This window comes from Myxocyprinus asiaticus, chromosome 8 (genome assembly GCF_019703515.2).
Source record: "Myxocyprinus asiaticus isolate MX2 ecotype Aquarium Trade chromosome 8, UBuf_Myxa_2, whole genome shotgun sequence".
Classification (NCBI taxonomy): Eukaryota; Metazoa; Chordata; class Actinopteri; order Cypriniformes; family Catostomidae; genus Myxocyprinus; species Myxocyprinus asiaticus.
In genome coordinates, this window is record NC_059351.1 from 49,235,041 (window position 1) to 49,249,850 (window position 14,810).

Sequence of the window (14,810 nt, forward strand, 5' to 3'; positions counted from 1 at the left end):
TGATCTCATGGAGTCCATTGCACATAACTGCCCTGAATTTGGAATTTGATATTTTCAGTGATGATACATTTATGAATTTAAGTTTGAATTTTTTCCCTCTGAATTCTCCCTTACCGACCCCATAAGTTTAATCCACAGTTCAATCAGTGTACCTTATTTACCTAAATTTTTTATAATTTTATTATTGACAATTAAAATAAATGGTAAAAAATTATAACTACAAGTAATAAAAAAATTAAAAGATTTAAGTTCTCATTTAAAGCTTTAAAATACAAACACAGACATCAAAACTGAGAAAGCTGACAGACGTGTGTGTTTTTTTTTCTGTGTGTTTCTATGTGTGTCAGCAGCATACCCAGCGTCAGGCTCCTCAGCTTCCAACAGGTTTGTCGGCATCGGAACACGGGACAGCAACTTTCTGAACATCCCACAGCAGACTCAGGTACATATACATTCAGTTTATTCAGATGATAATTTTGACATGTCCTCATCGTTTCACAACAGGAAGCAGTGTTTACAGTGATGAACTTACTGTACAATGGAAGGCATTTTTAGTTTTAGTTTTAATTTCAGTTTAACAGAAATTAGATTGATATTGCATAGCTAGAAGTTCATTCACCTAGAAAAATAGTACCACTTAAAAAAAAAAAGGGAAACAGAATATAATTTTTTTTTACAAAATTTACATGAGTTTATCCATCAGGAATTGATTGTGAAAAGTGGTCATTACATACCAGAATGGAGCCAAGTGGAAGGGAAGGGGTTGGAAAATAACAGGGATTTGTGACAAGGAGCAGGAATGTGTAAAAAATAGCTCTTGATTCACAAGCTCTTGATTTAATTGTGATACGATTTGATTCTGATTAATTTGGGTATATTTTTAGTTATAATGTCCATTCTGCTTACATACATATGAAAGTAATTCTCAGCTAATTATGCAAATTATAATGTTGTTTAAAGCAAAAGATTGATCTTGGGATTCCAAAACCCTATTTAAAGGAATAGTTCACTCATCATTTACTCACCCTCATGCCATCCCAGATGTGCATGACTTTTTTTCTTCTGCTGAACACAAATGAAGATTTTTAGAAGAATATTTCAGCTCTGTAAGTCCATTCAATGCAAGTGAATGTTGACCAAAAATTTGAAGCTCCAAAAAGTCAGCATAAAAGTAATCCATAAGACTCCAGTGGTTAAAATCCTATCTTCAGATGTGATATGATAGGTGTGGGTGAGAAACAGATCAATATTTAAGTCCTTTTTTATTATAAATTCTCCTCCCTGCTCAATCAATCTCCACTTTAACTTTCACTTTTGTATTCTTTTTCTTGTATTTTTGATGATTCACATTATTTATGCAAATTGCCCCCCACTGGGCAGGGAGAAGAATTTCTAGCAAAAATTGACTTAAATATTGATCTGTTCTCACCCATACCTAACATATCACTTCTGAAAACATGGATTAAACCACTGGAGTTTTATAGATTACTTTTATGCTACCTTTATGTGCTTTTTGGAGCGTCGACATTTTGGCACCTATTTACTTTGCATTTGTAACAGAAAAGTCTCTTGCTTAAGGGAGAGGAGGAGGTGGGAACTGGATTAACAATCACTAAGACTTTAATTCAACACAACACAAAGACTTTCAACCCATCATAAAAACTGACGCACACACACACAGATTTGTGCGTCTCTCTCGAACTGGCGTCTCTGGCTCCCCTTTATCCCTCTCCCAGCTTATTGGGATGATTCAGCGCAGGGCGTCCATCCTTACGGCCCGGCAATGCTCTCCTCCTCATCACATACCCCCTAACCCAGGGCCTGACTCACCACCCCGCCCCCTTCCTGGAGGGGAGGTGTTGCCCTTTCGGCCCCCCTCCTGGGAACATGAGTAGGACGAGGGGAGAGGGAAAGAGAGTGGGAGAGCCAGAGAGAGAGAGAAAAGAAAAACCGGTTCCCGCCCACGCCGCCCACCCGGTCCTCAGCCTGGACTGGCACTGGACTCGCTCAGCCACCCCTTGGCCACCGCCTTGTGGTGGACGGCAGCGGCTCCTCTGCCTCCTGACGGACTACATCGGTAGCCCACTGATGAACCGCTCCAGAACCACCAGATCGTGTATCCTTGGCGTCACGTTCCTGATCCAGCAGCGAGGTCTACAGGACAGCGTGGTCCTCCTCCAGTCCTGGGTTTTGGCACCAGTGTAACAGAAAAGTCTCTTGCTTAAGGGAAAGGAGGAGGCGGGAACCGGATTAACAATCACGAAGACTTTAATTCAACTCAACATAAAATCTGACACACACACACACACACACACACAGCTTTGTGCGTCTCTCTCTCTCTCTTGAACTGGCATCTCCGGCTCCTCTTTATCCCTCACCCGGCTGATTGGGATGATTGGGATGAGCCCTCCTCCTCGTCACAGCATTGTATAGATCTACAGAGCTGAGATATTCTTCTAAAAATCTTTGTTTGTGTTCAGCAGAAGAAAGAAAGCCATACACATCTGGGATGGCATGAGGGTGAGTAAATGATGAAAGAATTAAAATTTTTGGGTGAACTATCCCTTTCAAATCCTCTAGCCCGCTTACCTGAAAGTCTTCTTTTGTAAGTGTATTTACTGTAAACGTATGTTCCATTTGTTTATACACACTGACAAGTCGAAATTGCTGTCTGTGGTAACTGGCCGCATGCCACATATGTGGCATATTGACATTTGGATGAAAATAACCCTTCAATTTGAAATAGCAGCCTTTCCAAATCACCAGTTAATCAGCTGGTTATGATCAGTGCTTGAGGGCTGTGTAAGTGTGTGGCTGGTAGCAGTCAACGGCTCTTTTGGGGTTTGCCGAGGGACACACTGCTCATTTCATATGGATTTTGTGGCTGTGTTCCCTCTCGCACCAGCTATGAAAACCACAAGCACTGACAATGAGAAGCACACACATGGAAACAAGCGTTTTCTCCTCCGCCCCACTGATTATAACGTTTGCTTCTCATCCCAAAACCAAATGTCTTATAAATCATCAGAGTTATGATCTATCTACAATACCAGGCAGAAGTCTGGATACACTTGACTGAATTTACTGCATGTTTCTATTATAATCTTAAAGGGATTGTTCACCCCAAAAATTTTAATTCTCTTATTTACCCCCCCTCATGCAATCCCAGATGTGTATGACTTGCTTTCATGTGCAAAACACAAATGAAGATTTTTAGAAGAATATCTCAGCTCTGAAGGTCCATATAATGCAAGTGAATGGTGATCAAAACTTTGAAGCTTCAAAAAGCATATAAAAGCAGCATAAAAGTAATCCATACAACTCCAGTGGTTTAATCCATGTCTTCAGAAGCAATCCAATTGATTTTGGGTGCAAACAGACCAAAATTTAACACCTTATTTTACATCTTGCCATTGCAGTTTCTAGGCACGATCATGATTTCAAGCTCGATTACACTCACTAGTGCTTTAAATCATTATAGCCAAGGAGACTGCTGATGCCAAGATCTATTGTGAAAAAGAAGTTATATTATGGTCTGTTCTCACCCAAAATAAATTGGATTGCTTCAGAAGATTTTAATTAAACCACTGGAGTCATATGGATTACTTTATGCTGCCTTTATGGATCTTCTAAAATTTTAGTCACCATTCATTTGCATTGTGAGTACCTACAGAGCTGAGATATTCTTCTAAAAATCTTTGTTTGTGTTCTACAGAAGAAAGAAAGCCATACACATCTACTATTCTAAAATATGGAAAATAGTAATAATAAAGGTGTGTCCAAACTTTTAACTGGTAGTGTAAGGGAGTTTATTACGGATTTAACTTAACAATCCCATTCTTAGTATTGTATAGTCCTTTGTAACACATATTTACTCACACACAGGGTCCAAAATGTACTTTTTACTATAAATGCCAATGGCATGTAAATTGAGAGAATTTTCTGGCCGTAAATACATTTTACTGGCCATAAAATTAATTCTGTGTAATAAAATAAATTAATTAACAAATTTTCGCTGACATGACAAAGGCTTTATTTAGCGGTTTATGCTTTACAAATGGTGCATACTCATTTTGCATGCATACCAATATGCTGATAACTACCAAAAAATCAGCTTATTAAAAGAATCTGACAACGCAAGAAACCCGCTTTTACATGAAGTAATGGGCAAAAAACTACTTGTGCCGATAGGTTTATGCTTAAACCATTTATAACCTTACCTCGATAAAGGAAAATCGTTCAGTGCATCAACATGACCTTACACGTTGTTAACTAATAAAGCATAATCGTGTAAAATCGTACGTGTAAACAAGCTTACTGTGTCACTCACAGCATCATATACGAGTCAGTCTCCGTCTCAGTGAAATGTCTCCTGTTGCAAAAATGTGAAGACCCGTTTTGATTTAGTTGGTTATATTTCCGTTTTGGTTGCATAATTTGAGGAATATTTCACATATGCGTCGCCACATGGAGTTCTGAAGAAAATAAAGTATCCTTGATAAACCCCTGATAATGACATCAAAATGCGCATTTTGTGATTTTGATTGAAACCATGTAATGTTGCCATTCCTAATTGGTGAATAACTCCATTTTTACTTGCATTTAGCACTTTGCAAGTATTCATTTTGGACCCTCCATGCACATGCATACTGCAGATGGACATGCTTTGATTTATTGATCATTGATCATGTTGTACTGTAAGTAGTTTTAACATGCAGATCTATACAAGAAAGTATGACAGAGAAGAGAGTGTGAGAGAGAGAGAGTGAGAGGGTCACGTCTCGACTGTCTGGTTGCCCTCAGCTACCAGACATGATGTCACATGCAGTTAAACATGAACTTCATGACTTAAGAGTAAGGATGGACACTACTAGTGAGGATTATGCTGTAGAGAAAGCAATAGAAAAGAGGGAAGAGAAAGAGACAAAGAAAGTGTGGGTTCCTAAAGAATTCAAATATATACAAAATATTAATAAGTTCAGCTTTTTGTAAGTCAAAACATCTTGAAACTTCTTGGACTTCTCAGACACCACAACTCTTTCATATTTTATCCAAAGTTTTAAACCCAACATGGGAATATTTTCGTTTTTTCCTGCAATTTATTTGCCTGTGGAAGCAGCTCTGTAAACAAGGCGGTATCGTCTTCTCTGAGCTCGAATGTGCCGCTTTATAGTTGTACTGTAGCAGTACAGTATGTAAGTGTTTATTACTGTTTCCACTGTACTCTAGTGGTTATTCCAAGAACTGTCTCAATATTACTGCTAAATTATGTGGGACAAATGGTCTTTCAATGCAACCTGTAGGAATTGTAAGTTAGGAATCACACCCAAAAATAAGGATTCTGTATTCATTTACTCACCCTCATGTTGTTCCAAACCCATATGAAATTTTTTCGCACTACAGGAGAAGTGTCAGAGCTGCTGTTTTTCATACAATGAAAGTAAAAGGAGACCAGCATTAAAGTACCATAAAAGCAGTCCGTATGGCTCATAGACTCACACTTTGTGTGTGGAAAAAAATAACATTTTGTATAAATATGCGCAAATGCGAATGAGATTTCAGGGTTTCGATGGAGTGCAAGATTTTCAGTGAGTTATTTAAATTGATTTGAATACATTTTGGGGAGTTTTCCACACAGCTATCACATGGCAACAGACAGAGCAGTGCAGTGCGACAGTTTTGCTCACGTTTGCGTTTAACGCAAAAGAGACTGGCAGAAACTGATGTGATCAATAACATATTATTCTGTTTAATGGCCAGTTCAGATTAATGGTCGATGTATATGGGTTTTTCAGCGGTCCATTCATAAATCTTTATAATTAATATCATTAATAAATGTTTTATGTGTTAATAAAACAATTATTAAGATTAAGCAATGTTGTCGTTTTTAATACAAATCAGGAAAATAAGGAATATTGTAGTGATGAGGGCAAATCGCCAGTCAATGAAATGTATCTTGTGATTAATATTTATAGTAATATGTATTCTAATGACTTTGAGTTTGATATAATGATGACGTGGCCTCAAAAATATAGTATTAGCAGTAGTAGTAAATTGTTATAGTAAATAAAAATAAAAAGTGAATAAATTGTAAATTAAAATAACACAAAAAAATTATAAATTCAACCATACTCTTCAGTGTGCCAATTAGTTTTTATTTGTGCTAATGATTTTTTTTAGTTCACTAGCACCATTGCTAACACCTAAAAAAGTGCACAAGTAATATAACCTACTTTGTTTTTAAATTTTTTTTTTTAAGCTTGACAGGGTCTGCCCTCATTTACATTCATTGTACTGAAAAGAGCATTACAATTCTGCCAAATTTATTCTTTTGTGTTCTTTGGAGGGAAGATAGTCATACAGGTTTGGGATGACATAAAAGTGATTAAATTATTGCAGAATTTTTATTTTTGGGCAAATTTTCCTTTTCCTACTCATTTACACAGACATTTGGGCAGCAAGATGTGGCTGAACTATTATTTATTAAAAACATATGTATATTATAAAATTAAAAACTGTTTCCTTGAGTTAGTTAAGTTAGGACTTATTTTTTGGAGTGACTCACATTCATTTCCTGTCTTGCAGTCATGGTTCCTTTGAGACTTTTCATGAAACAAACTGATCTGCAATGAACAAATCTGCAATGAAAACTGGAAATGGAGTCACAAAGCTAAGTATGGAACTTTCTCACATGCCCCTCTAAAGTCTCACACACACAGACACAGCAAATACACACACACAATTCCTGAAAACTTTGGCGCCCTATTCCGGAACGAGGAATCTGTAAGACTTCAGCATTACCCCTCGGAGAACACACTACACTGACGACAGATGACCGGATGGAAAAACCATTCAGAAGGAATGACAAACCATCTTTCAATGTCTTCATTATGTTCCTGAGGCAACCAGTACATTGACCAATCCCCTTATCCTTCCTTTGATTTGCTCATACACCCACCAATCATATGCCATTTTGAGTAAAATCCATTTCTTACCTTTTCTTTGGGTTCTACTCTGGACATGAAATCTGAAATGAAAATGTATCTTGGATGATGTATATTATGGACTCCACATTGATTGGCTCCATCTGAATACGCCCAGGAACACACGTGTGATTGGCTAGAGAGACTCAACTGAACTCTTCTGATTGGCTAATTCACTCACTGTTTACTTGTTGACAAGCAATAGACTGTGAGCAAAACAGTCAAACAACACGTAACACTAACTGTGTGCAATTCATCTAAACATATGCACTATTGAAATGATCAATGAGAAGGGATGACAGATAGTTTGGCCTCAGATTTGCAATGTGTAGTCAGACTACATGTTTCTAAGGTAAAAAGTCGCACATGCACGCACACACACACACATGAAAACTTACACAGATCATGTCTCGTCATAGCTTGAGAAGAGCAATAGAACCTGCAAATACACCCTTCAATGACAGCACAACACTGAGACATTGGTACAGACGCAGTCATAACATATAATTTAGAGAACCTGGCTTTTGGTTTATGACAGTTATGGGAAGAAGGGTCAAGCACGATTGACTGTTGTTTTGGGGTTAAACATTAATGATATGTAATATATATTAGAATTCTTTCGTTACGTAGTGTTGATTAATTAAAAGGCCAGTGGTTTGAGTTATGCAATCTTATTGAATGAATTAATGTGGGTTTTAGCATTTTAGTGTACAACTATTGTTCAATCTGAGTGCTTGTGCGTCCACAAATACAGTATACTACAGTAGGCCCTGAACACAAGGGCTCATTTTACATTTCTTAGCTTTGGGTTTGGTTTTGCAGTACAGTACATTTGCAGGGGATAATCTCACTAAACCAGTCAAGAATATGCCTGGGTCATATTTCACCCTTAAAACAAAAGAAAAAAATAAGAAATTAGGATTTTATTTTTTTATTTGATTCTGACATTTTTTTTCCCATGACAATTAAGAACATTTCTTCCCCCAATTCTCATTACTGTAATGCACAGCAGTCTCATTCTCATTGCTTTAATGCTAAAACAAACAAAAGAGAAATTGTAAACGATACATCATGGTAGTATTTGTTGTACTGCCTGTAATTTATGCTTTAAAATACAGATGTATTTTTACTGTAATGCAGTAAATATTACTTCATTACAGTAATGAAAAATAACCATTGTGAACCATTGTTTACTCAATAGTAAAATGTTGAGACACATTAAGGTAATGGCAATTCATGCTGATTTCAAAAATACGATAATACAGTAATTTTTACTGTATTACAGTAAAAACTCATTGCATTACAGTAACGAGAATTATCATTTGAGAATTAAAACTCAATAGTAAAATGTTGAGACAAATTAAGGTAATGGGAATTCATGCTGATTTCAAATATACGGTAATACAGTAATTTTTACTGTATTACAGTAAAAACTCATTGCATTACAGTAACGAGAATTATCATTTGAGAATTAAAACTCAATAGTAAAATGTTGAGACAAATTAAGGTAATGGGAATTCATGCTGATTTCAAATATACGGTAATACAGTAATTTTTACTGTATTACAGTAAAAACTCATTGCATTACAGTAACGAGAATTATCATTGAGAATTAAAACTCAATAGTAAAGTGTTGAGACACTTTAAGGTAATGGCAATTCATGCTGATTTCAAAAATACGATAATACAGTAATTTTTACTGTATTACAGTAAAAACTCATTGCATTACAGTAACGAGAATTATCATTGAGAATTAAAACTCAATAGTAAAATGTTGAGACAAATTAAGGTAATGGCAATTCATGCTGATTTCAAATATACGGTAATACAGTAATTTTTACTGTATTACAGTAAAAACTCATTGCATTACAGTAACAAGAATTACCATTGAGAATTATACAAAAAGTAAAATGTCGATACACATTAAGGTAATGAGTTCATGCTATTTAAAAAATACTGCAATACAATGATTTTTTACCGTAATACAGTAAAAATAATTATTACAGTAATGAGAAAAACCATTGAGAAATTAAAACTCAAAAGTAAAATGTCACATTAAGGTAATGAGAATTTATGCTTATTTTAAAAATACTGTAATACATTTTACTTTTATTGTCATACAGTAAAAATTATTATTATTGAAAACTAAAATTCAAATGTAAAATGTCAAGAAGCATTAAGGTCATGAGAAATTGTGTTTTTGGTTTTGAAATGTAATCTGGACATGTTTTAGTGAGATTCAAACTTTGCAAAAAAAAAAAAAAAAAAAAAAGTGTTCTAGTTTTTGTGCGCTTTTAGTTTTCACAACATAATACCCGCTCGGACTGCATGTGGACTTGTCCTTTCCAAAGTGTTTTTGTTTTTAGAATAACAGGTTAAGAACAAACATATCACTAAACTCTCCTTCAACTTGATGTGACTAACAAATGGACAATCTCTAAGCTTCATTAACTAGATTTTGGGGTCTCTATGATGTCAACAGTGCTCTACCCTTCCTACCAATCACACTCTCCATTAGTTTACAGTTCCTTCATATCTTTAACATTGTCTCTTCACACCTCAGTTTTTTGTTTCAATACACCAGTATACCCTGGCTCACAAGACAATCTACCAATGGCTGCCACTTCGTCTTAGCCTTCCAGAATTGCAGTAAACTAAGGAACATACATAAACACGCACACAAACATTGCACTATGACACATGCCCACACCCTTAAAGGACAAAGGGAAACCTTAAAAGGGAGACTTCACCCAAAAATGTAAATTTTGTCATACTTTACTTAACCCTCATTTCATTTCAAACCTGTATGACACTTTATTCTGTAGAACGCAAGAGAGCACTTTTTAATGAATATCTTGGTACAATGGCAGTAGATATTGATTCACCTTCAAGTTTCAAAAAGGATGCAAAAGTATCATAAAAGTAGTCCATGCACTTTTTGTGTCATATTCCAAGTCTTCTGAAGCCATACGATTAACCCCAAATTTAGGTCAGTTTTTGGTGCAAAACAGGTTTGTACAAGTTCTTGCATGTATATGGCTGTGGAACGACGGGATGATGGGTAAATTATGACAGAAGTTTCATTTTTGTCTGAACTATCTCTTTAAACTCCTCTACCGAATTTTGATTTTAGAATACGCACCCTATTTAAGGTCAAATATATTTATATTTTAAGACAAAACAATAGAGAAGAACGTGTTTTGCTGTTCAAACAGCACAAGAACAGATTCTTGAAACCACTGACCTCACTAAATAACTGGACTGCCTGGCTGTCAATCACATGTCAGGGACTCTGATTGGCTGAGAGAGTGGCCTGCCGCTCGTCCCTCAGTTGCTTGTCAAAAAACTGATGTTATTTTACCATCCAAACACATCAAAGTGCCTCAGTGTCCCCTTTACATGCAATTCAGGGTCTTCACTTCATGTATAAGCTACAAAAAAAAATGTGTACAATATGTATCATGGGCTTAGCAAGAAACAACATATAAGCAACTGCAAACATCATATTTATAGATATATGTTAGATCATATCGTACTCACACTGTATATATATGGATATATGTATAGTTTTTCCGCTGTGAAATTAGCTCTGTGGCAGTCTAGTTATTTTTTGACCTTTCACCCGAGTCAGTGACGTCATTGGAAAATGTCCTGAAATAGTAAACCTGAAAACATACGGGTCTTTGCAGCCTTCGGTATTGTTCAGGTCAGTGCAAATAGATCAAAAATACACTTTCATATACAACGAAAACAAGAATTCTTAAAGAAACATTTTCTTTGTTAAAAAGTGTTATTATTGAGAGAAAAAAAAAATGGATATATGTGGACTGAGCCGTGTGCAATGTGTTGGGTAGATATCTATGTTTGTCTGAGATTTTTAAGAAAGAGACACAAGTGGGGAAAAAAAAAGAAGAAAAAAGGTTGAAGTCTGCGAGCTCCTGGACTCTAAATATGAGGGCCACAAAAAGAATCCCAGTCTTTGTAAGTGTTGGAAAAGTTCATTTTTACATTTAGTTGATCTTTTTTTATGTTTTATTTGTAATCTTTTGTTTTGAACCTATTTTTGGGGTGGGGGCTGAAGGAACAATTTTGCGAACTGTCAAAAATGCGTATTACGAAAAAACACTTCTGGTGCTTCTGTTACTCATGCAAATACCACACCAGAATGACTTTCATAAGGGACAAGTTTTACCAAACCTCTTTCTCATTTCTTCTCTTTTGTATTTACTGAGAGGGGGGGGTTCAAATTTTTATATATCGGTTCTGACAAAAGGCATTTTACTACAACCTTTAAGAAAGCAATGCCCCTTCTTAAGGCTGGGATATATTTTGTTTTCCCACAACATGGCTGTTTTTGATTCCGAAAATACCGATTTAGAGGTTAGATTTATGGTAGAGGTTTCTCTCAAGCAATCAAATGTTCGCTCAAATTGTCAAATTCATTTAGGTGAGGATCGTTTGAAGTGTGTTAGTGTGAGTAGCGTTTCGTTAGACATTCTCGTAGTTTAGAGCACATGTGGTTTGATGCGAGAGGAAGAAACACGTTGGAAATCAATGAGCCACGGCCCCCGTATCGCCCTGGAAACACTTCCAATATGTAAATGAGCTCCCATAGTATTCGTGCTGTAGTGTAATAGGTGAGCATTTAAAGGTTGTCCCATTCAAAGTGCCTTTTGTTCACAGACACCATCTTGTAAATGAGAACACCCGTCTTCTTTCCTTCTACTTCTCTGCTTTCTAAAGTCGTATACACAGTATATAGTACTACAAGAAATGGACGTGATTTTGTTCTTTTTATTGTACAATGATGGGGAAAAAGTTGTTAAAAAGACAAAAAATTGTTCTCTTTTTCTCTGTACCTGTCAGTTTCTCTTGCACTGGTCTGAAACCTAGTGATCCGCCTATGTAGGCAGCATTTTAAGTCATCATAAATTGTGCAGAGGCTGTTCCAAAAGGTAGGCAGTATAATTATGCAACCTTCTAAGAAAACTACTTTTGGCCGATTTGTATGGTAGGATCACAAATCCATTCAAGATGGTGGACAAAGTGAGAAAAATGTTGATTATACAGTAAATGTAATTCATTCATTACTGAAAAGTAATGCTAAAAACAATTGTCTTAATTAAAAATGGACTAGTTTACCCAATATTTGTGTGTGTTATGGCTCTTTATGCTTTTGAGAGTGTTGTGTCGTTAGCATAGCAACATTTGCGCAATGGGTGCCATTTGTAAGATGCAAAAAGTTGACCAAATCGGTCACTTACGAGGTTATATTTCAGCCTATGAAGACAAGCTGCCTATGTAGGCAGTAGACGCCAAGGCAGCTCACTAGGTTTTGGAGCAGAGTCTTTATCTTCATGGCACTGTAGATGTCTCCCTATCTTTCTCTTCTCTTCTCTTTCCTCCCTCTTCCTACTTTTGAAAGAGTTGAAAAAAAAAATGTTGAACCTGTTTTTTTCTCAAGCAAGATGTTGTAAACTCTAATGTTATATCCCTGTCTGTATGCTTCACATGTTAATATCATACCGCCTCTCTCTCTTCAGTCAAATGTAGTGGGCTCTGAGTAGAAAACGCCCTGTTAATGCTGATCCAGGGCCAGCTTACGCTTCCTAAAACACAACTGAGAACAGCTGTAACGGCCACTTGAAGGGTCGGATGTGTTGTGCCTTAGGAAGGGGTGCAGCCCTGGGTAAGAGGTTTTCTTTTGGCATCAGGGGCTTGGCTGTAGGAGAAGAGCACTGGACCAGGTGACACAGATCAGCTGTCTTGTTTGTCTTTTATTTCAGTTTTGTTTTGGAGTCTCAAGGGAAACTCTCAGACTTTATTATAAAAGCAACTTTTTTTAGTGGTTTTTTTTAGACCAGCTGTTTAATGAACTTGACTGATTATTTGATAAATGCACCTTATACACAGATTGATTGGGCAAGAAACAAAATGCATTAATAACATGCCATACTCCAAATATGCATAAGTATTATTTTGAAGCTGACAGCAGCCTGCCTGCTAATGGCTTGGATATGCAACAGATAGGTTGCATGTTGAATACCAAGTAGACAGTGGCTCAAATACTATTGGGAATTTAAAATTGCAATTAATGTACCGTAGGATACTTTGGATAAAGAGTGTTAGCTAAATAACTAATCTATCCATCATTGACATACTATTGATATTTTGATAAATTGCAGTAAATCCATTTAGTATGTTTTCATCTGTGTTGGGGAGCAACTCACTAAAAGTAGCAACACTACTGGCATTTTAGTAGTGTGACAGTAGATCAGTTGTTTTCAACATTCAGGCCTATTTTATTTTCGCAACGCGCCATCAGTAGCACTAGAGGGAAATATGTTCGTAGATGGCGCTTGTTAGTAACTCAGCTGATTGGGGTCGATTTCAGGGTAAATTAACTTTTGAAAGCAACTTGTCGATTTCCTGTGTGATCATGTTGGATTAAGTGTAATGCTTTTAACCTAATTTAAATTGTTCATCTGTTCATTCAAAACCCCTCATTGATTTTTTGTGCCAGAAAAATACTCTTTATCAAATTATATCATCTGATTATTATATTTTTAAAAGGTATTGCCCACTTAAGTAGCGTCAGTGTAGTTTTCGTCTACTTTTTGTTTGTGTTGCAAGCTACTTAAAAAAAAAAATTAAAAAAAAGATTTTCAAATGGATAGTGTTAGGATTCCAGTTAGGTTTCTCTAATATACAGTAGAACCATAATCAGTATTATCAACGATTCCTCCACCAGTAGCTGTTTGTGGTTGTTAACAGGTAGTGGCAGACTTCTATTTATTTACAAAAATGTCTCAAAGAATTGTGTCCGTCACCAGTCCATACGGGAGGTGTCCCGATCCAGTGCTCTCCATCCCTGTGCGCCCTCAAAAGAGTCCTTGGCAGTCTGCATGTGTTATTTACAGATTCTTTTCCATTCTAAAAACTAAAAACTTTGTAAAGAGCAGCACTTGATTGAATAAATTATGTTCTTGACTGTACAAATCATGGTTTTGGTTTGTTTAATTTATGGTGACATCACCACGACTTTAATCTGTCAATTAGACTTTATTGATCCCAAGAGTTCAGGCATTACAGTAAATTATACAACAAATTAAGGAGCAGGCCCACATGGAATTTCCACACAACTGGAATGCCCATCAGTCAAAGTTATACACATTCTGGACCATGTATGTTTATTAAATATGTTGGGTAATTCAATATTGGGTTCAGCTACCAATACAAGTGTGATGCTCTTAAATTTGACCATATTTAAAACCATTCCTCAAAAGTTCACCCAAATAAATGCAGAAAATGCAACAAAAAGTCCACAGATTCCACCTAGGCCTGCAGATAAGTAAACAAAATCTTTTGTCAGGCAATTTGGCTACTGCATAAAGGAGCAATCCTTTGCTTTGAACCTTTAGGACTACAATGAGTGCGTTTACATGCATAATTTCACATCGATTAATAAGCCGACAACTTGTGTGGTTATGTACATGGCATAGATAGCATTCCCTTTACCCACATAAACAGTTTAAGCCTAAACCATTTGACATGGGTACAAGTCTGATGTAAATGCGATTTTCTTGCGTTGATGGATTTTCTAAATAAGCTATCTATTAGTATTTATTAGCGTACTGGTGTGCTTGTAAACGCTCTCAATGTTAAAGGTTTCTGGATCCAGTGAACCTGCTAAAAATGTGATTGATCTAAACTTATTGAAGTTATTGAACTCTCAAATAGACTTCACTTACTCTTAATACATAAACAGAGGAACCCGTTGTCAGCTTTACATAAATATGCTTCAAAAAATCTTTGCAATCTGGCAGC

The 14,810-nt window shown here is 36.2% G+C and overlaps 1 protein-coding gene across 10 annotated transcripts in view; it reads left to right on the plus strand.

Annotated features, from left to right (window-relative positions):
• The window catches only part of LOC127445024 (nuclear factor 1 X-type-like), a 131,660-nt gene extending 117,678 nt beyond the window's left edge, over positions 1–13,982 (plus strand). For 5 of the 10 annotated variants that reach the window (XM_051704747.1, XM_051704742.1, XM_051704749.1 and 2 more), the window contains 2 exons: positions 348–442; positions 6,586–13,982. In XM_051704747.1, coding sequence (XP_051560707.1) covers positions 348–442; positions 6,586–6,600 — 110 coding nt within the window. In that variant the 3' untranslated portion in view covers positions 6,601–13,982. The remainder of the gene's footprint in view (positions 1–347; positions 443–6,585) is intronic. The other 5 variants (XM_051704744.1, XM_051704751.1, XM_051704750.1 and 2 more) reach the window with 3 other exon arrangements.
• The last annotated feature ends 828 nt before the right edge of the window (positions 13,983–14,810 follow it).